This window comes from Lagopus muta, chromosome 4 (assembly GCF_023343835.1).
Source record: "Lagopus muta isolate bLagMut1 chromosome 4, bLagMut1 primary, whole genome shotgun sequence".
Lineage (NCBI taxonomy): Eukaryota > Metazoa > Chordata > Aves > Galliformes > Phasianidae > Lagopus > Lagopus muta.
Genome location: NC_064436.1, coordinates 37,507,397 through 37,531,552, shown reverse-complemented (window position 1 = coordinate 37,531,552; position 24,156 = coordinate 37,507,397). Strand labels below are relative to the sequence as shown.

Sequence of the window (24,156 nt, the reverse complement as noted above, 5' to 3'; positions counted from 1 at the left end):
AGAGTTGAACTCAGTTTATTGGCTAGCATTGGCATCTTATACAGAATTAGAGGTCTCCAAAACTGTAGAATGGCTAACTAAATTTCTTGACATGAGCATAGATGCACCAAGTTAACTGTAAATATACAATTGAAAATTTAAAAGTTTCAATATCCTAATAGTGACAGAGGCACAAATATGTCACACTAATGGTGTGGAATAAGTGAGCTCTGAACTTGTCCAAAGTCATGGAGGGCTTCATTTTTCTTGAATGAACATTGATCTGCTGTTTTTAACTTGAACTGGGGATTCCCTGCTTAACAAAAAAGACGTGGATTTCTTTAAATTAATTGATGGATTTTGTGTTGTTTTTAAGTTTTTGAATAATCCTCCAGAAGAAGCACCACGGAAACCTGGGATTTTTCCCAAAACAGTAAAGAATAAACCTGTCCCTGCACTCAATACAAGTAACAGCTGTGTAGTGGGTAAGTGGTAAGCTGGTAGGATCAAGACTAAATGCTTTGTGTTTCAGCTTCTGAAGAGTTTCAAACTGATTCCTCTTATAATCTAATCTCACATTTCTTAACCTTGAAGAAATATGCTTTTTTTAGTGCTGCTTTTCTAGGCCAGTGCGGGCTTAAAATGGAATTGTAAAATTCAAATGTAGGAGGATTCTGCTTTTTTGTTTTCCTGCTTGATAAGAAGTTCAGTATCTTTTTTCCCCTCTTGCCAGCTACCATCATTAGTCATTGTAATGCCAGCAGAACAGCTTTCAGACTATAGAAGTATTATCTAAGCACTAGCTTAGCACTTAGCACTAGCAAAAGGCAAATTGCAGATATTGTCAGTAATATTTAGTATTGAAAAGTACAGACATGAGGAAGATTATTTTTGAACTTCAGCGCTGTTTACATAAGCTTGTGATCATCTGATATCAGAGGAAACCTTGTGCTGTTTTTCATTCCTCACTGAAATTGTCAGTAAGAGAAATTTGAAAACTGTTCTTACAATTTTCCTCTTAGAACAGAGCAGCCTATAGCAGAGTGAACTTTTTTGCAGCTTATTTAATAATTCACTTTACGTGATCACTTACAGATCACGTAAACCTTGAGAATATTACTAAGAAGAATCATGAATTCCATTTCCAATAGAAAATAGCTACTGTAATTTATGAAGCTGCATAACAGGGTCATGTACTAACTGATTCACTGAATCATTTTTCCTCTTGTTTCTGATAGCCTGATAAAATTTCTTAGACATTGGAAACTTCCTACATTTTTTCTCTAACCTACTGATGAGTTGTTCCTTGTTATTGTCACTGATTCTTTGTTACACTATTAGGGCAGTTAGGCTTAAAAAAAGATCGAAGAAAAAAAAACATAATTTAAACAATCACAGAATCAGAGAATATCAAGGATTGGGAGGGGCCTTGAAAGATCATCTAGTCCAGTCCCCCTCTGCTGGAGCAGGAACACCTAGATCAGGTCACACAGCAACAATGCTTTAAACCCTCTAAAGGATGTTCATAATGCTCCATACTGCATCCTACCCACAACAGTTTTGAAGCAAGTATTGTGAACAAAATGCAGTTTTTTCCTACCACTTAAGTTAGCATTCTTTAATGGGCAGCTAGTTTTTAGGGTCACTTTGTTGAGTAACTCCTTTTTCTGGGAATATAAATCAGCAGGTTTTCTTTTTGTTTGTTTTTGGCTGGCCTGGAAGCTGGTGTGCATTTCTTCTCAAAGGCAAGAAGGCAATGACATAACATCTTAATTCCTTTCTTAATTTGAAAACGGGTATTTTGGGGAAACTTGTAATCAAACTGTATGTGTGACAAGACTTTCCCATTTTTAAGACCATGTGTTCTTTTTTTTTTTTTTTTAATTCTGATTAGAATGCCCAGAAGGAATTTAGGAGATTGTATTGCATCTTAGCTGTGTAGCTTGAGATGGTAGAGAGCAGACACCTATTTAACATCTCAGATTATTAGCGTGACCAGTGGTATAACAACTGTTTACTTGGGTCCGTTAATCTAATTCAGTTGTTAATCATTAGCAGTTGTAAATGTACTTTTTTTTTTTTTTTTTACTTAGAGGAGAAGAAAAAGAAGAAAAAAAAGAAATCCAAAATTAAGAAAGAAGGCAATGTACAGGCAGCTGTAGAGGCAAAGGAATCATCTAATGTGAACACTACAACAGAGCAAGCACCCAAGTCAAAAAGACACAGGACTTCATCGGAATGTTCAGAAATGGGGGGAATTGAGGTTCACAGGCAGCCCTCAAAAAGAGAAAAAAGAAAATGGGACAGATCAGAAAGCTCAGAAGTACCTTTGGAAAGCAGGCCAGGAAAGAGAAAAAGAAGTAGTTCTGGAGATGGTGAGATATCAATTGCAAAAGTCAAGAAAACAGTTGAAAAGGATGAAGTTCATCCTGTAACAGAAGAAACAGCAGAAGCTCCAAAAGATTCTAATGGTAAAGTTCACTGCATGTTTTTTTTTTCCCTATCATCTATAATGAGTAGTTGAGGGGCAGACATAATCTGTTACAGATGGATGGGTGTGAGGGGAATGGGAATGGCTTGGGAATGAGGGCAAGGTTTAGGATAGGCAAATTGCTAACCTCATGGATGGTAGGCAGCTTTTTCTGCAGTGTAATCTGTGTAATACAAATATGTTAAGAAACCAACTCGTGAAGGCTAGTAAGCTTTTAAAGATTGGTAACATTCAAACTGGTGGATTGCTCTGCTTGAGTCAGTAGGTAAAAACTGGTGTCGTTGAAACAGAACAAAGTCAGTTTATGAATATTTGGGATTTTCTGCTGTTGAAATTTAACCTGATAATGAGTCATTTCAACAGGGAGAATAGGGAAAATAGGGGACACTGAAATATTTAAATCTCATCAGAAATAGAAATGGTTCAAAGGTCAGTAATCACTGAAGATACAAAGTATAGATAAAATCTAGGTAAGGTTAAAAGAGAAGGGAAACTAATGGTCTCAGGTTCTTAGAGGAGATAAGGAAAAATGTCAGTAGATGAGATTTAAAAGCTGCATTGCAATTGCATTTGCTTGTGCAAGAAAAATCAGGTAGAGATCTCAGCTGGGGAAGTGGACTAGAAATTGTAATATTTTATTTGAAATGGCAGCAAAAAAAAAGAAAAAATGGGAGAAGGAAACTTTGCAGTTGTCTACTGCCTCTTATACTAAACTTTTCTTTTGGATTTTTAATTTAGAAGTTCCTGTGGAAGATGATAAAGATGGTGATAAAAAAGACACATCACTTTCAAAATCTAAAAGGAAACATAAGAAAAAGCACAAAGAAAGACACAAGATGGGTGAAGAAGTTATTCCACTCAGAGTACTCTCAAAGTAGGTTTAATATGTGGCTTACTACCGAAGTCTTTCTGACTGTGAGCAGAGTTTGTGATGGTGTAATGCTGGTCCAAGCCTAAGTGAAAGAATTTAAACTCACTGGTTTGGTTTCCTGTGGTTTAAACCCCATCTCCATGTTGGAACTTCAGATTAAAATTAAGCCTCATATTGTTATCATTGTTATTCTGCTGTCTGCATTTGGGTTTTTAGTAGTAGGGGCCTTTTTGCCCAGTAAACATGTTTGGGAGTGCTGTAATTGTAATAATGTTCAGTTACCATGAGTTCTATCTACCTTGGTAAAGGAAATTTGAGTAGTTTCACGGTTTTTTTTTTTTTTTTATTTGAATGCTGAGTTTATACAAGTTTTGTTTTTTTTTTTTTTTTTTACACAATGCTTTTGAAACAAGAACGTCTCAGTGTGCATGTCTCACAGTCCATCACCATTGCTAAAGTGCAATTCCAATTTTTATACAACAGAGTTGCATATTAGCAACAGTATTAGCCTGTAGTTGAGAAGTTGAGAACACCAGGATTTTAAAAATCTGTTCCTCTTCTGTTGGGTTTCAGGAGACACCACAACTAAAACATGGAAGCACTTACTTTTTCAGGTGTCCAGCAAGTACCTCCATGTTAAAGTTGAGGGGATCCTTCTGTCTGCACTATTATTAGGATACTTAATTCTGCTCTGTAGACAAGACTACGTGCAGTGCAAATGCAGAAGCCAGGTGGAAAACGAAGTAATCTTGTCTAGAGATATTATGGTACAAATATTGTGAAGCCCCACGCTCCCTCCCCCATAACACAAATAAATTGTTCTTTTCCAACATTCCAGTTAGAGGTTTCCAGTTGAGAAGAAGGATTCACCATCACTAAAACATGGAAGCACTTTCTTTACAGAACAAAGCAAGCACATCCACATTTAAGTTGTGGGGAACCTTAAGTAGGGAAGACTGTATTTCTTTCTGTAAAAGAAACTGCTAGAAAATTACTGTAACAATACAATCAAATCATGCAACTAAATGATAGTTTAAAAAGCCGACATTGGTTATTTCAGCGCTGGGTGCACGCTAGGTGGAGATCTCATGCACCCAGCGCTGCAATAAACCATGTCAGCGCTGTGTTGTAATGCTTTTCTTTCTCCTCTTAGGAAAATGTTTCAGACATTAGGATCCACCACCACTGAAACATGGAAGCACTTACTTTTGTAGGCAGCAGGTACCTCCATGTTAAAGCGGAGGAAGTCCTTTAAAAATTCTTCTGAACCTACAGACCATGAACTGTCTTGGTCCTTATCTGCTTTTGGCCAGAAGTCTCTTTGCCCAAGTCAAGTAATCTTGTGGTGGGGAGAAAAATCTTGCCCAAAATAAGAACAAAGTCGTGGACGGCACTTCAGAATTGAGAACAGGATTCACCTCTACTAAAACATGGAAGCACTTACTTTTGTGAAATCACAGAAAGCACCTCCATGTTAAAGTAAAAGGGGTCCACAAAAAAATAAGTTATCAGCGGTGCTTGTCATCTTCCACCAGGATCCTGAGAACAGTACAAATACAAAGAAATAAGTTTTAAATTTTAGCGAAGTAAAAGAAAAAAAACAAAAAAACAGAAGAGGATAAGCATTGTAAATACTTGCCTGATTCATTCCCCAAGGTCTCCTCTTCTTTCGAGGCGAGCTAACAAGTAACTCCTTGTGCTTGTATTTATACCATACCTTGCCATGGAATGGTGTTGCCTTTTTATCTCAACGAATCATTACGTGGGTCTTTTGTTATTTTAATGTCTTTGCTCTGTTGAGAATGTATGATCCTGGGTGAGTCTGGATGCTTTTTTGAAGTATACAGTTGTCAATGTTAACAGCTAAAACCATTACCACAAGATATCCTCCTCTTTAAAAATCCTCTATCAGCTTGTTTGATAGTACAGATTAGGGTAACAATGAGTCGTTCTCACAGTGGCACTATAGGCATTGTGTTTCTGTGGAGCAAAGCTCTAGCTGTTTGCAGAAACATCTCCATGTTAAATGTATGTAAATATATAAATTGCTTCCATGTGGTGGTATTTTTTAAGCAAAGTGCATTTGAATAGTAAGGAATGTTCTTATCTCAGTAGGCTTTTGGAGAGTTTAACCAGTTGTTGATTTTCGATCAATGATTTTTCTAGAAAGTAAATGACTGATTCTTAATATAGTGACACACAAGTGGTTTCACTGAACTAATTTGGTGAATTCAGAGTTTGCTGTCTCTGAATTAAATCTGAATGTAGTGCCTTTGCGCTCTGTAGTTCCAGCAGAATACAGTTCACCGCTATTCTAAATGTTTTCTGAACGTGTAATGAATTTGAGTCACTCTACAAATGAGATTAATCTTGTTTTAACTCGCTTGAAATACTCAAAGCAAAATTAAAAACGCAGATGCGGACAAAGCTGAAGATGAGCAAACCGTGAGGAGACTTCTAATAGGAAAGATCTCTACCACTTGCCAAGTTTAGTTTAAGCCATTGTAAGACAGATTTGTCTGAGTTTCTAAACATTGTTTTTATGTTTACAACTGACATACTTCTCCTGGGTTGCCTCTTTACAGGACTGAATGGATGGATTTGAAGCAAGAATATTTGGCTCTTCAAAAAGCCAGTATGGCCTCCTTAAAGAAAACAATGTCCCAAATCAAACCTGAGCCCGTGGGAGAGATGAAAACGAATAATTGTGCACCAAAAAATCTTCAGTGTAAGAATGGCATACGTAACTGTTTGTTCTTCATTTTCTTTCTATATGGTTAAAGAGTGCTTAAGTCGCTTCTCCTCCAGAAACATAGAAAAATAAAACTTACATTCCTACACAGATGTTTTCTCTGAATGCCAACCTTCCCTCATTTAGATTGGTTTAGGAATAAGGAATTTTATAAGCAAACAGGTGGTGCAAGAACACTCCAGTTTCACTTCTAAAACAAAGATTTTTTTTTTTTTTTCTTAGGCAATTGTAATTTTAAAAGCCTTGGAGAAATAAGTCAAGAATGAGTTTCTTGATGTAATGTTGACCTGCGTTTAACCATCTCTTTCAAGGTTTATGAAACTCTTACTTTAAGGCATCCAGAAATGCCTTATAATGCAGTTTGGTCAGGTTTATATCTAGAAGTAAAGTTGCATGATCTTGGTTCTACTTGTATATTTTTCTGAAATAGGATTGTTTACTCCCCCCCCCCCCCCCCCCCCATGATCCTCTTTCTCTTCCTGCTCACTAACTTTGATAACGAATGTGTCCCTTATTTTAAGTCACTATAGAATTCAGGGTTTGATTATCGACAGCGATGAATAGAATAAAAAAAATATGCTTGTGTGCTTGTGGAGCTACAATTTTTTTTTTTCTTAAACATAATGACTTTGAAGAATCTGGATCCGTTATTTTAAGATATATACTTTTTTCATTGCTGTATACAACACTTTGCTTATGTGCTTTTCTAGAGACTTTGGCTTGTCCAACTGATAAATGTGAAGTTTTTTCTCTCCTTTTTCTAAATTGATCAGCCACCGATGAAGATGGTGCCCCTCCTGTCAAGGCTAACACAATGGGGCCCCAGTTTGTGAGTGGAGTAATTGTGAAGATCATTAGCACTGAGCCCCTGCCGGGCAGGAAGCAGATCAAGGTAATGCCTTTGTAACCTCAGGGTAGCTGTTAGCCTTTCCTCTTACAGTGCCCCCCAAATGTTTGAATATGGAATACGATTTAAACAGGTTTTAATGATATTTTTTTTTTTGTTTGCTTGCCTGTAGCTGTGTATAGATTCCTCTCTAGTACCTGTTAATCGAGGGTTTTAGGATGGCAAAATAGGGTAAAGAGAATGTTTCAAACAAAATGTGGCCTTTTCAGTACTTCAACCAAGTCTGAAAATAATAGCAAAAAAAAAAATGCTCTCGAGGATGAGTAGTTGTCACCTCTACCTCCAGCCCTTCTGTTCTTTCTTTCCATTTGCAGTGTGAAAAATGTGGTTAATATTATATTGTTAAAAGTAAATCACTACTAAGACCAATCTTCCATTTCAGGAAGAGGAGCTTGATGTTGATGGGTACGCCCTTTTTTGTATGTAATTGTACCAAAGCTAGTGCCACAAATGAAATTAAGGAATCCATAGTGGTAAATTGTTTTTGTTTTGGTATGTGATGGTTTGTTGTTTTCTTGAAAATGTATTTTGTATGAGAAAGTAGTCTTTTGGTTTTTAACTCGTGTTAGGATAAATATGCAGACCGCATAGAATGAGAATGGATCTAAACACAAGTTCTGAGGTAGCTTACCACACTACTTACATTTCTGAGAGTACTTTGTTTGAAATTGCTTTCTACTTGCGAGTGTGTGAACTTGAGTGTGTGCATAAATATTAGCAGGATTTGAAGGGTATTTTTTGCTGAAAACAAATTGATGATACGTGAGGCTTCAACTTAATCAGTCTTATCTGCCTTGGTATTTGTAGGCAGTCTGAGTGCTGGAGGCACTGAGAGAATGTGGTAGTTGTCATTGTAATGTTTAAGCCCGGTTCAGTTTGACTGCAGAATACATTTTACAGAGTTGAGTTGGTGTTGCCACTTAACACACTGTGGTCGGGTAAGGGGGAGTTTGTTTTCAGCTACTTCTGAAATCATAAACTTCAAGTCTGGTATTTCCAGATAATACAAATTTAGTTCTTTTCTTTAGCTTAAGGGAGACATGCCAGGGCAATGAAAGTAAAGACAAAATAAGATTAGAGTGGACTTTGCTGTTGTCAGTAATTGCTGTGGCTTCCAAAATAAGGCAAAATATTTTACAAACTGTCACCAAACAAGTGAGGAAATTTTTTTAGGAAGAAATACAATTGCAAATAAGCTGTAGTTGGTAGAAACAACAGTCAGCAGGATGTTCCAGCTGTTTTTCAGGTTGGCAGTGGAAGCTGCAAACTATACTTGATGCTCCCTGGCTGACTTGTGCCTATACCAGTTGCCTCTATAAAATGTATAACTCTTCACCAAAAACCTTTACTCTGCCTCTACGCCTGGTCTGTCATAGCTACAGCACTGTTGCCACCAGACAATGCATCTAGGTTTTTTGTAGGAAATTTCCAGCTTTTAGCTGTGTTTCATCTTGTATGACAGGCATAGGGAACTTCTACACACCTGAAAGATCTTTTCAGAGCAATCCTAATATTATTTTGATATTTTAATTTCTTGCTTTACTACTTCCATTTACTCCCATGTTTCTCAGAGATATTTGCCAATTACAGTGTGTAGTGTGAGTCTGTTTTTTATTTTTTTAAACTACGGCTGAGTTACCAGAATTAAGAGTGAAAAGTAGTTTTGGTTCTCAAATTATCTCAAAAAATTTTGGTACTTAATTTTCTTTTGCTCTAAGGTTGTGCTTTGTAGTGGATGGGGTTAAAAGAAAGTAATTCTTGAACAGTAGCGAGTTGAGCTGCCTGCTGTGAACAAAATGGACTAGGAATGTGTGGTTTTAGTTAATTTCCATAACAGCAGGTATTACAAGTGAAGTACTTCATCTGAAAGAGCATGTGTGACTCTTCCTCCTTCAGCTATTAGTGAAAATTTTCAGGCAGAGATCACTTCATAAAGATAGGAAGGCCTGGTTTTCTTTACTGCTCAGATAATCTGCCTTGAAGGAGCTTGCATGTGTGGGTTCCATATGTAGGAAGATACTGAATATTTTTCTGTTGGAATGACACTTTTCAGTGTTACAGCACACCTTATTTTCTTTTTACGGAATGTCAGTACAGATACAGTACTGAAACAAAACAGACAATAGCTAGTGTTCCATCAGTTAAAATTGTTCTTGGGAAAAAAAAATCCGTAGGAATTACTGCTTAAAATAGTTGTCAGGAGCACAGTGAAAGGTTAACAGAGGTATTAAATTACGGGTTCATTCAGAACTGTAATATCCTTCTTAAGAAAGTGTATTAACTCAAAACTATCAGACAAGTGTTTTTGGTTTTTTTAATTATGAAAACAGTTAATTCTTTCTACTTGATAACCTTTTATTAAAATATGAGTGGTGTGCCATAAACTGTGTGGTCAAAATAGCTGCTCTACTGACTGAGAAGTCCGTTTCATGGTCTGTGCTCTCACACACCCTGATAGGATGCCTTGGCAGTGCTGGCTGATGTTGCTTATGTTGACATGCTAGAAGGAGACACAGAATGTCATGTCCGTTTTAATACTCCAGAGGATGCGCAGACGGTCATGAAATCTCACAAAGACCTACAGATAAAAAACAACTGGAAATATGAAATTCTCACCGGTAAGTTGTTGCTTGTTTGCTATTTTGTGTGGTTTTTCATTTGTTACCAGTTTTCTTTACTAGTGGAAGGAGACAATTTAAATATATGTTTTTTTACAGCTTCAGAGACTGACTATAGGTCATCTCCTTTATGTGCATCATGTACTATTGTGGTAGCTTTATGGGTAAAATTTTAAGCGTCTTTGTAACTGTGGGACAGACTGCATTTTTATTAGCTAATGTATCCATTTCCTGTAAATCTTCATTTTTTATGCAATGGAATTAGTAAAATAGGAAATGTTTTTGAGCCACTGTTTAGAGCGAAATAATTGCTTTACTTACTTTGATCAATTTAATTCTGTTCTTTTGAGATTGATTTTGTCACTTCTGCAGATTTGGTGTATAGAACTTAAAGCACATTTCAGCCTTAGGACTATAACGTTCTGATGACTGACAAGAATTTAAAATGAAAGATGCCAAACCCTCAGCATGGTTATGCTTTAACACCTGCCTTCTAATTTATCTTTTTTTTAGGAATTTGAATAACGTATGCCAGGGTAATGCTTCTTAAAAATAGAAACACTAAAATGTTTACTGGTTTACTTAAGAGACTTGCTGTAATGTATTTTTTGTCCTGTAATTACTCTGGTGTTATAAATTTTTGTTTTGTTTTAGACTGAGATATTTTTCTGTGTGTAGAGAAACATCTTCATATAAGTGAAGAGCAGGAGAAAAGGATGGGGAGTTGGGAGTTGTGTCAAACTTGATCACTGAGTTCATACGTTTTAATTCTAAACACTAAACCTCTTAAGTGTACCAAAACATACAAATGAAAAAAGCATTTAGATAAGATTATCTTGTTTATGGGTTTAAATGTCATTATATACCTACATAGCCTTATGGGGTCCAGTTCCATGCATGCGTAGATGTAAACCCACATAAAAGACAATTAAGGATTACAGAAGAAACAACTGCAATGAAAGCATTAACTTTGATACTATAACAGTTAAGGTTTAGGCTTGGTGAATGCTGCTAATGTCATGCTGAGACTATTTGTCCTCCAGAGTCTTGTGTTCCAGAAATCCAAACAATCCAAAATATTCTAATGTACAGTTTTCGTGTACTTCTTTTTCCTTATATGAAAGAGCACGGTGGTAGACTGGGAGTAGGTAAATACAACTTTGTAGGATCATTCCATTCATTGTTCTAATTTTTCTTCTCCTGAACTGGTTCATTGAAATGAGAATGGAAAGGCTTTTGAGAAATGCGAAAGGCTGAGTGAGGACTTCAGCTTTTCTTGGTAGTGTAAATGTGAATATGATGAATAACAATAGGGAATCTTTAATGCTCCCTGCTACTTCAGGAGCAGAACTTCTACTGGTAATATTTGACTTAATAGAACTTTTGACTGTGCTTTTCCTCTGACAACATATAAAGCATTTGTGATAACGTTTTGTTATTGTGATTGAGTGTCCATAAAATGCAGTTAAAATATCTGTAAGAACTGCTTATGAGAATTCTATAATTTCTGCAGAAACCCTTTCCAAGTTAACCTGGAGACTTCCTGGTAACTGATGGTTTCTCATGAGACTGTATGGCATTTCACCACAAAATTCCTATTGCCATAGTTGCAGTTCACACCAAAAGAAATGGAGGCAAACTGCTTATTTTACTGCAAGACAGGCACTGAAGAAAACCGCTAAACTATTTTTTGCTCCTTTTCTATCTTCCAAAACTACACACACGTGTGATGAAGCCAAATATTGTCATTTTGCAGTTATTTTTTGATAGCCCACTCAAACCAGAGTAAGTACACCAGTGGTTTATAGGGTCTCTCTCAGTAGTGTGGTGAAATGTTAGTAAAAAATGAGCTCCTCCTGCCAGTTAAGTGTATAGAGTGATGTTGCTTATTTCTTCAGTTCTTTCTGTGAAGCTTGTAAAGATACTTGCTCAGGAATACCTAGCTGCCTTGCCAATACAGTCCTAAAGTTAATCAAGTTTGTAGTAACTTAGATTAAGGTCCAGTCCAGGCCTACAGAACACAAGCCCTTATGTCAGCTTTGTTTCTTTAGACAGTCTTTCTTTACATTGTTCACCAAAATGTGTTGATCAAATGTTCCAGAGCAGCCTTTTATATAGGGCTGGCTTGTTTATCTGTAGGGATTGGGTTCATAAAGATTAATGGGGAAAAAAATAGTTGAACCCTACAATGTTACTCAGTTGATCTGTTTTTGAAACCAATTTTGTGATAGGCAGAAGGAGAGTGTTTTGTTTGCTGTCCTAATAAAAATAAATAAAAATTAAAAAAAAAAAATAATCAGAATTCTGTTTCTTATTACACCTGATGTTTAGGTTTCCCTAATCAGTTTTTTACATGGGGTTACCTGAGTCAGAAAAGATTCTACCAGCACAAACACAATGTTTTTATATTGAATACCTGTATTCACATACTATTATGTTGACTTGATTTTCAAGGTGATAATGAACAGCGTTACTGGCAGAAGATTTTAGTGGACAGACAAGCTAAACTAAACCAGCCTCGAGAAAAGAAGCGGGGTACTGAAAAGGTAATTTATGTTTGTTTGCTCTGTCCTTCCCTTCACTGACCACTGTTGAAAACTATCTGCTTTTTCAGAATCTTTGCATCTGTAATTAATCAAGGATGGTCAACTTCTACCTACTTTGCAGCGGGGCTTTACAGCCACAAAGTATGTAGCTGACCTAGTCCAGTTGCCAAATGCAAGGATTCTCTTTATGGAGATGAGAAAAGTTTGAACCCTGAGCTAATTACATGAGATTAATCTGTAAGCTGATTTTTCCTTTAAAAACTCCTCTGGATGAGCTCATTATAAAGCAGTCTTTTATTTTCTCTAGGTCATTTGTCTAGTGCAATAAACAACATTTCATAGAACAAAACCTTTTCTCACAAGCACTTATACAACATTTAACATAGAAGTCTGTACTATGGTGAAAGATGTAGATTTGTAGTGTAATTCCAAATCTATGCATAACTGTCTTGTATGTTCCAGTCCAGACACATTCATGTACTGCTATCAGCATCTGTAGCTGAACAGCTTCCACACTAAAACTGTCTCACATCTACTGAGCTCAGAGCAGACCTAAGGTGCTTGAGTATGGATTTTTTCACTGTCAAACAGCTTAATCTTACTCTCTGTAGCACTGCTGTATAATTTTACTCAGTGCTCATCTGGTGTTTTCTTCCAACCTTGACCTTATTGTGCCCATCAGACACAGTGTTGAGAGATTGTTGCAGTGAACTTGGCAGGGAGCAGCCCCAATTCCTGCCCACAGAAGATACTTCCAGGCATGAAGGGTACTTTATCAGGGGAGTTTGACCTTTCACCCTGAAGAGAGGGGCCAAATGGTATTTCACAGATGCTTTATTGCTTGGTTTACTCAACACATGTATTACAGATAAGGCTTCCGAGTTGGCTTTAACCTGTCTTTGTCATTGCTTACAAAACTTCAAAATCATCTGACCTTGTTGTACAGTGACTATGTAGACTTGTGGACAAGTTCTGTTTCCAAGATGCTACATAAATGCACACAGTACTGAGTTTCCTAGTTATCCTGTATAATTGGAAAGACATACTGCATTTACAAAAAAAAAAAACAAAAAAACAAAGTGAATTAGACAGTCTTTACAAGCTGTACTGTCTTGTTTCTCTAAATGTGCTTCCACAGATCTGACAGATGTATGAATGTAGTCCTCTTAATAACAGATGTGCACAACATATTTTTCCAGAATAGCTGATTTGATTTTCTGGATGTATAAGAGATGCCTTTGAATTTTAGCCATTATTCCTTAATACATGCAATATCAGACTCCATGAATGTGAAAAATAAAACTTTGGAGCTCTTTACTGAGTACTGCCGGTTTCAGGTTGTTTTTAAAATGAGTCCTTATTTTAAAGAAGTATTTTGCCAGTGACTGTTTTTTACTTCATACTGTAGGTGTCCTGCTCTCATGATTCTATTTCTTCATCTTTTTGACGATTGGTATTTGTTGACCAAACTGGTGTAAAGTGGCCAGTAATGTACCTTTATTTAGGCTTGCAAATATAAACTGTCGCAGTTCTGCTTAACAATAGCAGCAGCAGGGATGCAAACTCCTGCTCCTCCCCCTTACCCATCACCTTACAATGCTGGGAGGTGTTAACTTCAAAGCTTAGCAAATGCTGTTTAAATGCTAACTCTGTTAAGCAAGACATCAGGAAAAGAATGTCTAGCTCTAGTTAAGAGCTTTTAACCCTTTGTTTAAGTTTTTGCAGCTTGTATTCCAGGAAAAGATAGTACAAAAAACCAAAGTATTGCTTTGTTCATTATTATGGAAGAATTTTCAACATAAAATATTGCAAATGTTGGTTCATTCAAAGATCACGGTAAAAGCAAGGAAAATGTATGCATACGTACAGCTCAGTATGCCACTGATACTTTTACCTTATGAATATCTGCACTTTTAAGGATTTTTAAGTCCATTACAAGATTTTATTATTTTTTTTTTTTTAAGATGAGCACTTAACTGTTATAGCACTGTTGGAGGCAGTATGTTATAGATATTTGAATTAATATATAAAGCTTAAAAGGTTCGCCATAATTTGTGACTGATATCTAGACACCCTTTGGTATATTGGGAGTATTAAAAGGTATTCAGTGTCAGTATTGTGATAAACCTTTTTTTTTTTTAATATATATAATTTGTCTATGCCCCCATACTTGTTAGTTCACTGTCATTTCTGTGCTTGCTTCTTCTAGCTCTTCCAAATCTACCCTTTAGCCTATTGTTCAATTACATGATAAACAACTTGAAGTGATAAAGACTGGAAATCTTGTCAGAGATGCTTCTTTAGGGCAGTACTAGTTCAAGCAAATCTTAAGCAATTTGTGCATAGCTTTAGACTCCATAGACTGATTAGAAGTTGTCTGCTCAGAAAGAAAGAAGATGCTGTATGCTTATGCTTTCAGCCTGGGTGCTTGACTTTAGTGGGAATTGTAGCTATCTTATGCTTTGTGTCCTTATACAGAAGGAAAGAATGAAGTTCAAGAGGATGGGAGTGATGGAAGAAGTGAAAAGAATTTGAGGAGGAAGTGAGAATTGGATGCTAGTGAAGGGAGGAATAATTTGCAGAATAAATGGGAAAAGAGGATAGATAGTAGAGAACAGCGGGAGTGGTTGGGCACAGCCCATACTGTTCTTTTCTAGTTACACTCAGGGGCTTTGCAACACTGATTTGTTCCCTGCCTGTGCGCTGGCTGTGGGGGCTAATAAGAGAGGAGGAAGGGAGGATCCCACTCTAGAGCACACATTAAGCCCCTTTCATAGAATCATAGAATGGCTTGGGTTGGAGGGACTCCAAGGATCATCAGGCGCCATGGGCCCCATGCAACCTGGTGTTGAACACCTCCAGGGACAGAGCATCCTCAGCCTCTCTGGGCAGCCTGTTTTAGCACCACACCACTCTCTCAGTAACAAATTTCCTCCGTGACATCCAGCCTAAACCTTCCCTCCTTGAACTTATACCCTTCTCCCTTGTCCTGTCACTCTGTCCTTGTAAAAAGTTGACTCCCTTCCTGTTTATAATCTCCTTTTAAATACTGGAAGGCTTCAGTGAGTCCACTCTGCAGCCTTCCCTTCTCCAGGTTGAACAAGCCCAGCTCCCTCAGCCTGTCTTCATAGGGGAAGTGCTCCAGCCATCTGATCGTGTTTGTGGCCCTCCTTGGACCCTATCCAACAGCCTCTTGTCTGTCTTGTATTGGGGGCCCCAGACCTGGACGCAGTACTCCAGTGGGGCTTCATTTCAATGGACAGAGTAGAGAGGGACAATCACCTCCCTGTCCCTGCTGGCAGTCTCTCTTCTGATGGAGCCCAGGATATTGTTGTCCATCTGAGCTGCAAGAGCACACTGCTGGCTCACGTTCAGTTTTTCATCCACCAGGACCCCTATGTCTTTCTCCACAGGGCAACTCTTGAGGAGTTGTTCTCCCACTCTGTATATGTATCGGTGATTACCCTGACCCAAGTGCAAAACCCTGGACTTTGCTATGATGAACCTCATTAGGTTCACATAGGCCCACCTTTCAAGTTTGTCAAAGTCCCTCTGAATGGCGTACCTGCATACTCTGCATGCTGCTTTAGCTGATGTCTGTGGGAGGCTGAGCTGCTCTATGAGACACAAATAGTAGTTCCAATGAGGTACAACCAATGAGAAATAGGTGCTGGTACTGAATTGATTACTTGAAAATGAGAGTTCTTAAGGCCCTTTTGCAAAAACTCCCATCTGAGGTTTTGACCAGCACTGAGGTGCTAGTATAGAAACATCTGCTGGTATAAATTAGACGGTTAATATCTTTTAAGCTTTTGTTCTGTGATTGTTTGTGATTCTCCATGTAATATACTGCATTAATGACCCATTGTACTCATTCATTTTCAGAGCTTAATTCTCCTAGTCCATTCTTAAGTTAGCAGTGAGTAAAAGTAATTCTTGGTTACATATTTAAATGAACTTTATTTCTGGAGGATAGTTGAGAAAGTAAGTAATCAAGAAGAGTTTGAGCTGTTCCTGCTGTCGAGACTATATTATGTAATGCAGATAAGTTACATGTTAGAGGATGAGGGAGGACTGGTTATAACTGTAGTAGTATAATTACATTGCTGCATAGCAAACAGTGCAAAACAGTGCAATAGCAGTACAGTATGATTCCTAGCTGCTGTAATCGCTGCAGAGCATACTGTGTACTGCTGTGCTGTGTATGAGAAGCAGTGTCTGCAGGGTGTAGCTTTGGCTGCAGTCACAGAAATAGATAGTAAGTAATTTCATTTATACTCTTCAAATCAAAGAAACTCTGTGATGGGCCTTCTGCACACGTTCCTTTCCCCCACCCATGACCTCAGCACCAGCTGATATTCTCCCAGTCTACATCAGATAAGTGGATTTCTGCTGGTGCTTTATGGATTTATGTCTAGGTTCACCAGTGTCCCGTTTTCTCACCTTTTATCCAGTGTTCTGGATAAAAGTATGTTCAAGTATGGGTAATTGAAAAACAAGCATGCTTTTAAAGTTGGTCTCAGCATTTTGTTGTCAGCAAGAGTAAGAAAGAGCATGCTTTGTTGTCACAGAGTAGATAAGTTGAAAACTAGCAGGTTAGTAACGTTCCACATGGGCATTTCTGATGCTTTCTTTTTTTATGGAGAGCAGTTAACTTTCTAATTTACCAAGAAATTTCTTGAGTACCACTAGTGACTGCACGTGTATGAACTGAAAGCATGAAAGAGAAACAAACTGAAATAACTGGTTAGACTATCAAATTATGGTGGTATTTTGGGAAAAATTATATATATATTTCCAGTCACTTTTGCAGGGAAGCACAAGAATTATTTTACCTTCAGTAGGTGATGGTGTGTGAGAATTTCTACTGAGATTTTTTTCCCTAAAGTGTAAATATCCTACAGGAATGCGGGTAGCTAAATTCAGAGTTTACTACAGACATAGGTTATGCTGAAGTCTAGATTTGGGCTATCTCCATGAAGTTTGGATAGCTGTGGGAAAAATGTCCTGTGCCAGATTGAAGTTGTGTTGCGGGAGTCATCTGAACTGATGAGGAGCGCCATGTGTCAGAGTAGTAATGTATGGGTGTCCCAACTGATCATCTGCTGCAAAGCAAGAAAGGCTGCCTTTTCAGAAAAGAGTCTGCATTACTGCCATGAGTAAAAGATAGCATGGTCAGAGATATGAGTTATAATAATCTGCAATCAGACAGGGAACTGAGGCAGGCAATTTCAGCAGTATGGCAGTTCAGCGCTTCCAGCTTCAAATGGTGTGGAAAAAGTAAAACAAACCCAGATACTGTAGGAAATCTATCAGCCTGCCGTGAAATGCAGCCAACAACATACTGACCTCTGGTCAGATGGATTTGAGTAAGGGTTCCTAGCATAGATACTTCTCCCTACTGCACCATTATTCTTTAAGAATAATTCTCAGCAGAGCTATGATGTGTTGTGCTGTTTTCCCAGCATGAAGGATGCTCCTCCTTCAGGATTTCAGTGTTCTTGTCTTTGCTACCTTACTTTAAAAAATGACACAGCAGCCATACGGCTTTTTTGTGTGTGTGTCACCTTGTTTATCTTATTTTGTCAGTGATAGCATGAATCCAGTAAATTGATATGTTTTTTAATTTCCTGTATAGGAAATTTGTGATTTCTTAATGCATGGTTTTTTTAGCCATGATGGGAGGAAGAAGAACTGGAATGAAAGATGCTGCGCTGTCCAGAAATGGAAGGGATGCCCCATTTTATTTTTGAATGCTCTGAGGCCCTACTGAAATGTAGCTAATTGGGGCTGCTTTAGCTTTTTGCTGCATGTACTGGTTAGCTCTTCTGTTCAAACAGTATCTTTTTCTTAGAATACTTGGTAAATCAGTGAATACTACAATCATGATTGCGAAACAAAATTGTGATTTCAGTCAAATCATAATTTTCTTGTAAACTTTCTTCAATGTTTCTCATGTTTGTTTGCAGTTGATTGCCAAAGCTGAAAGAATGAGACTTGAAAAAACTCAACAGACAAGTAAACATATTCGCTTCTCTGAAGATAACTAACCAAGGCTGAACATAGTCTTGAAATTGAACCATGGATTTAAAGAAAAAAAAAGGAAAAAACCAAACCCATCACTGCTTACAGCAACTAAACTGTTTTTAAGAAGGAATCAAAAACCAGTTCATTTGACTCATAATTCTGCAGATTGCAAGTATGAACATTACTCCAAATCCCATTTTTGAATAGGCTGAATGTTTACTGCTTCTGAGCCTTTAGGCAGAGCTTTATGGAGGGGGAAAAAAGTATTAAGAAATCTTGCTCTAGTTCACTTTTGGGTTTTTTGTATGTTGAAGTTTTATACACCAGGTTATGAAATAAAATGCTTGACAAATTTTCAGTTGTGTTTCTCTGATTTGGTGTTTAGACGCTATAAATAATAAAACCGTTTAATGGTAAATACATCTCTCTAGGCCTCTATCTAGTTCATCAGACCATTGAAAAATGCAGTAGAATGAATGTATACTCTTACATGTGTTTTAAAATGACCAGGGCTGTGTGAAGATCTGTCACAGAGGAGTCTGAAAATAATTAATGTGAAGTGCTTGCTGAACAGGTCTTGTAGTTATAATTTTGAGAGAGCAAAGTAAAGGAAAAAACCGAACTCAATTACATCTAGTAACTCTAGTTCCAGAAATATTTGTCGCTTGGAGACAGCGTGCTGAAGTTGTGTAATTTGCAAGGTAAGATACTAATCTTAATGTGATTGATTTCATTTTTAACTGGCAATAATTTTTTTTTATATATGCACATATATATAATAGTTAAATTTGCGTATCTAAGTGTATTTTTACAGTTCTCTCAATTATGAGACATTCACGCGTTTGTTCATGAGATTTAGGGAATGTTGTTTCAGGGCAAAGAAACTAACACATTGGTCTATGAAAATGTGATTATGTTTTTTTTCCTTTATAAATAGAGGGATGAGCAAGCTACTTGGAAACTAGAAGTACATTCCTGAAATACCACCAGCCTCTGGAAAGGAACTTGGAATGACACTCGAGGCATTTTTGTCTTCAGATTTTGATCATAAAATTGGTTAGCATTTAAAAATTGTATGCTTTCTAGTCATTTGAGCAGTGTGACTATTTTAATGCCACGTATTAATAAAGTTTTGTTACTTCAGTATTTTTCTGCTGCTATGCAGTCCTTAGGCTGTGGCACAGCCAATGTAAGCGTCCATCCTTTGCTCCCATCAGACGCAGATTAGCATCTGAGCCGGCAGCAGACGGCATCCCTCTCCTCAGGCAGTAAGTGAATGGAGAGGATTACTACAAATCAATGAAGGGGGTATAACAGTGATCAAACTAAAGATAGCAGGAATACAGAACAGGAAAAAGTACAAGATAAGGGACAAACTTTCAGGGGAGGGGGGGGAAAAAGCTTGCAAGTAGTTCTTAGAAATTGCACAAGGCCAATTCCTTCCAGAGGAATCTGGAGAAAAGGAGAGGGAAGACTAGATTCTACCATAGATGCCAGTCTCTCACGTGTGAACTTCTGCAGTAACTGCTCTGGGTAAAATGTAATGGATTTCTCTGTAATTGGAATTGAAATTCACGTAAGCTGAAATTCATCCGTGTTATAAATGATTCAAATAATAAATGATTCAGTCTTTTCATGGTTTATAGAGAGTGGAGCAGAGCTGTGCAAGCAGAATTCTTGGGAGTTTTGCTGCTTTATTAATAATTCCTGATTCAAACACACAGCAAGGGTCCTTCTGCTCCTTTCTATCCTTATACATGCGAAGTACTCACTGTGATGCAGCAGGTTTTTTCTGCTTTTTCCAAATCAATGTTGAAATCTTCAGCAGGGAAGGGGGGTGTTTAGTGGGTTTTTGTTTTTTTTTCTGAAGACATTACGTGTAGCATTGTTGCCCCTTATTTCAGAAGTCAAACATACAAATATGTATATTTACAAAAAAAACCCAACGACCTAGGATTCTTAATTATGCCAGAATGGTTTATGTATTTTTGTATTTAACATGACAGTTAAAATCTGCTGCTTCTGTCCTTCTTCATCAACATATGCTAAGTAGAGGAGTCCATCTGCTGAGTTTTACAATCCCCCTGAGCGTTGCATCCCTGAAGTACTTCAGATTTGACCATGACCAACAGAGGCTGCCTTCAGCATGGTCTGCAGTGTTTACCTACAGTGATTTTTCTGTTTGTTTTGTTTTAATTACAATTAAAAACGTTCTGTTATACTTGTTTCTAGGTTCATCCATCATAGCCACTCCTAATTTATGGCTCCTATTTTTTTTTTTGCAGATTCCTGTCTAGTTGCAGTATTCAATGACAGACTTCAAGAACAGTGTTGCACATGCAATTAAGTGTTCTATTCTGCTCATCTCTAGGTACTAGAGGTACATCTCTAGGCAAAATTACAGCAGGTCCTAACCTATGACTCTCATTTGTTTTTGCAGACTCCTGTCTCCTTGTAGTATTCAGTGTCAAACTTTAAGAGCACTACTGCACATAAATTTGCCTGAGGCAAAGTCCGGTGTTGATTGTGCTTTTCCTGAACCAGCCGAGTGCTGAATCTGAAATGATCTTTAGCAGTGTTACATTTTTAACTCTCTTCCACTAGTTGCAGATTGTGGATGGCAGCAACAGTACTGTAATCCTGCCAAATGGAGGCCTTCAGAGCAAGAAACACAATTTGAGACTTCAATAAAAGGAGAGCTTTGCGGTGTTTTGTTTTTGAAGTAATATTAAGTACTCTTAGGTCATGTGGTCTGTGATTTAAATGGTTTCTTTAGGGAATGTTGACAGTGTTCTAATCCAGCCTATCTAATTACAAATACTTTGTAGGGAAAACTGTTTTGTTGCTTTATTTTTCCACTCCCAGAAGGCTGCTTTGATATTTTTTTTTTTATTTTTTTTTTTCTTCCCCTCCTCTGATAGAACACTTCCAGGTTTGGAAGTTGGCCTTGTTAGTATTGTTGTGTTGTGGGAAGAACTGGACTCTGTTGCACTGGGCTTTGCTCAGATAAGAATCTGGGATAGGAGATGAGGAAGGGGAGGAGGACTGGAGTGCAGGTGCAAAGTTGTGGGTGTGATGGCAACACGGGGTGTGGAAGGAGTTTAGATGGAAAGGATCTGCTAAGAGGTGGGCTGGCTGGTGAGATGGGGGGGATTGGGCAGGTGAGGAGGACATGGGCCACAGTTAATTTGAAAGCCTTTATTGAAGACAAAAGCAGAGACATCTGCTACAAACAGGTATTTTGTTGCCTGCAGGAAAGGATCTGAAAAGGATGGAAGAAAACATGTCTGCTAGTCTGGATTTAATCTGCTTTTGCAACTGTTCTTTTGGCTTTATGGTGGCACCAGCAGCCAAAGGTAAAAAGTGCTGTAGAATACATTTCTCACCAAAATGTTTATGCCCTGGTGTGCCAAGCATAATTTTTCCAAATGCTCTCAAGCTGATTCTGGCAGGTGCCATCAGTGAGTGTGTGCTTGCAGAGCTATCCTGCACGTGGGCAGATCCAGTTAGAACTCATGTTCCCCTCCTCAGCTGACAGAAATGAAAGCCTTTCCCAAGATCTGGCTCAAGTCATTTTATATATGTGCAGAAAGGAGCAGTACGACCTACTTGCTTTCGCTGCAGAGCCATTGCATGGCTCAAGGATGCACACGGTGCCTGTATCTTCAAACCCTCCCAGGTTGTGGGTGCCCCCCACAAGCTGTGCATTCTAAGTGCTGGAAGGAGAAACACAGTAGTGGTAAAACACCTGTGCTCAAAAGGAGGTGCCTGATATTCCACAGCTACCAAACCAGCAACTTCCAGCAGCCTGCTCATAGTGGGCTGTCCCCTCACTGTTATGCTTGTACTCTGTGCCCCTTTGGTCTGTCCTTGAGAGATTATGAGATGCCAAAGTTCTCATCTAAGGTGTGGACATCTGCAGTAGGAAGACTTCCTACATTTTTATCTGCTACCTCTACTGATGTGCAGTATTCCCAAGATTTGCATCCTTTTTTTTAAATTTTGTTTCCCAGCTTTTCCTTTCTACTTTATTTTTTACCATTCAGTTCTGATTTAGCATTGCCTGTTCTGTCTACTTTGTAAATTATATTGGTGTTCTGCACACTTTTTTTCCCCTAAGATGTATGCAGTACTGTGCATTCTAGTTTAAATCAGACTTCACTTCAGTCCTTGAAAGCTAGCAGGTAAGTCAATTATCTTTTTCTGGACAGGCTCTAAATCAAATTAGAAAATTATCGTCTGATGGATGTCAAAGGCATTTGCCTGTCTAGGCCACCAGAACATAGGTTGGTGCTGTGATTACTTACTTGTGGTACCATACTGTCTACTGATCTCAGACAGCATTAAATCATAGAACACTGCATAATGCTGAAAAAAGCAAAAAAAAAAAAAAAAAAAAAAAAAAAAAAAAAGTATACTTGGGTGACTTTGAAATGTGACTGAGTGGAAGAAATGCAGTTATCTTGCCTGTAAGTTATAATGTTTCTTTAGAAAAGAAGTTGCTCAGCGCTGAAAGTAGAATAGAATATTATACTTAGTTCTGCCTAAGTCATATCAGGTGGGTTCTGTGCTGGAGCACTGTGTGTTCCTGCCTGTGGTGACATGGGTGTGAGCGAGCTCTTTTCAGAGCAGTGGTATCTAAGTATTAGATAATGAACGTGTTTTATTCCTCCTGTAGTAGGTTAGAAACTTAGTCATGCAAGTACTTGAGGAGTGTTTATTTTAAATGCAAGAAAAGAGCTGTTGTTTGGGTTTTTTTGGTCATTATTTCATTTCTCTTTTTGTAAAATGCTAGTAGGCATTTTTGTCTCTAAGAGCTGCATTAGGGAAATGCCTGGGCGAACATACTTGATTAATTTTACAAGGGCAAAGAACTGCTTGTTGCTTTTCATTGTGTTCTGAACAGGCAGTGCTCATTTCTTTGGCAACACAACTGGCCAGGAGCCTATCCCCTCTGCCCCTGCAGACCCTCCTGTCTGCTCTGGCCCTGCTGCTTGTCAACTTTAGGACTCAAGGGACCTGGGTTAAAAGAAAAATCCCCTCTCTGTGAGGGAGCCAGAATGTGCAGCTGGGCTAATAATGGTGGGAAATATCAAACTGACTTACAAACTGTCTGTGTAAGCACACCCCAAATGTGATTGATGGACCCAGTGTTAGCATGCAGTGCTAGGCATGCATTGGCAGCACTGCAAGCAAGTACTGCTGCAGATTTGCAAGAAATGGCTGGAAGCCACTGTGCCCACTGTGCAATGCCAATGGCCAGAGACTGGCTGAACACATAATCGAACTAATTACACAAATCTGCTAATTGCAGCTCCAGCAGTGACCCTCTGAGGACAAAGAGGGAAGTACCAGTGGGTTGTGGAGCTGCGGTCCTTGAGTTGGCTGGGCACCGCAGTGCTTCACGCGTTTCTTGGCTTGGAGCTCCTCATGCCAAAGGGCTGAAAACTCTTAGGGCATCGTCAGCCCAGCCCATGGTTTCTGCTAGTGGGCGAGCAGAGCCAAGCAACTTGCTTGTCTGCTGCTGCATCGCTGTGCCGGGAGTGGTGCTGGCAGCACACTTAGCATGTGTGTCTGCTAATCCTAGTCATCTCACTGCAAAAATGAGAGAACGAAGGTAGGAGAATACATGAGAGCTTTGGTCGCTGTTGCCAAGGCAACTAACTTTAAGCCAGATAAGCACATGCTCATTGCTGCTGCCATTTTATTGCCTTCTGGCATTTTGAATGGAAGAAAACAAACACTGAAGGGTGGCAAGAAATGGGAGAAAGGGAAAGGGAAGGGATGAACCACCTATGGCACTTGAAAGTAAACAGCTATGCAGGCAGGAGGGGAGGGCTGTGCTGCAGCAGCAAGAATACTTCAACCCGTCACGGTGCTCTGGGTGCACACGCCTGTTGCAGGTAGCTGGCTGCCAGTAGTGCTGTGCTGCTCCAAAATGTGTAATCAGAGTGCACAGCCCTTG

The 24,156-nt window shown here is 38.5% G+C and overlaps 1 protein-coding gene across 2 annotated transcripts in view; it reads left to right on the top strand.

Annotated features, from left to right (window-relative positions):
* Positions 1 to 18,549, top strand: part of LARP7 (La ribonucleoprotein 7, transcriptional regulator) — a 28,584-nt gene extending 10,035 nt beyond the window's left edge. For both annotated transcript variants that reach the window (XM_048941672.1, XM_048941671.1), the window contains 8 exons: positions 356 to 464; positions 2,073 to 2,450; positions 3,209 to 3,344; positions 5,927 to 6,069; positions 6,867 to 6,985; positions 9,459 to 9,618; positions 12,073 to 12,164; positions 18,134 to 18,549. In XM_048941672.1, the coding sequence (XP_048797629.1) occupies positions 356 to 464; positions 2,073 to 2,450; positions 3,209 to 3,344; positions 5,927 to 6,069; positions 6,867 to 6,985; positions 9,459 to 9,618; positions 12,073 to 12,164; positions 18,134 to 18,214 (1,218 nt within the window). In that variant the 3' untranslated portion in view covers positions 18,215 to 18,549. The remainder of the gene's footprint in view (positions 1 to 355; positions 465 to 2,072; positions 2,451 to 3,208; positions 3,345 to 5,926; positions 6,070 to 6,866; positions 6,986 to 9,458; positions 9,619 to 12,072; positions 12,165 to 18,133) is intronic.
* Positions 18,550 to 24,156: the final 5,607 nt, after the last annotated feature.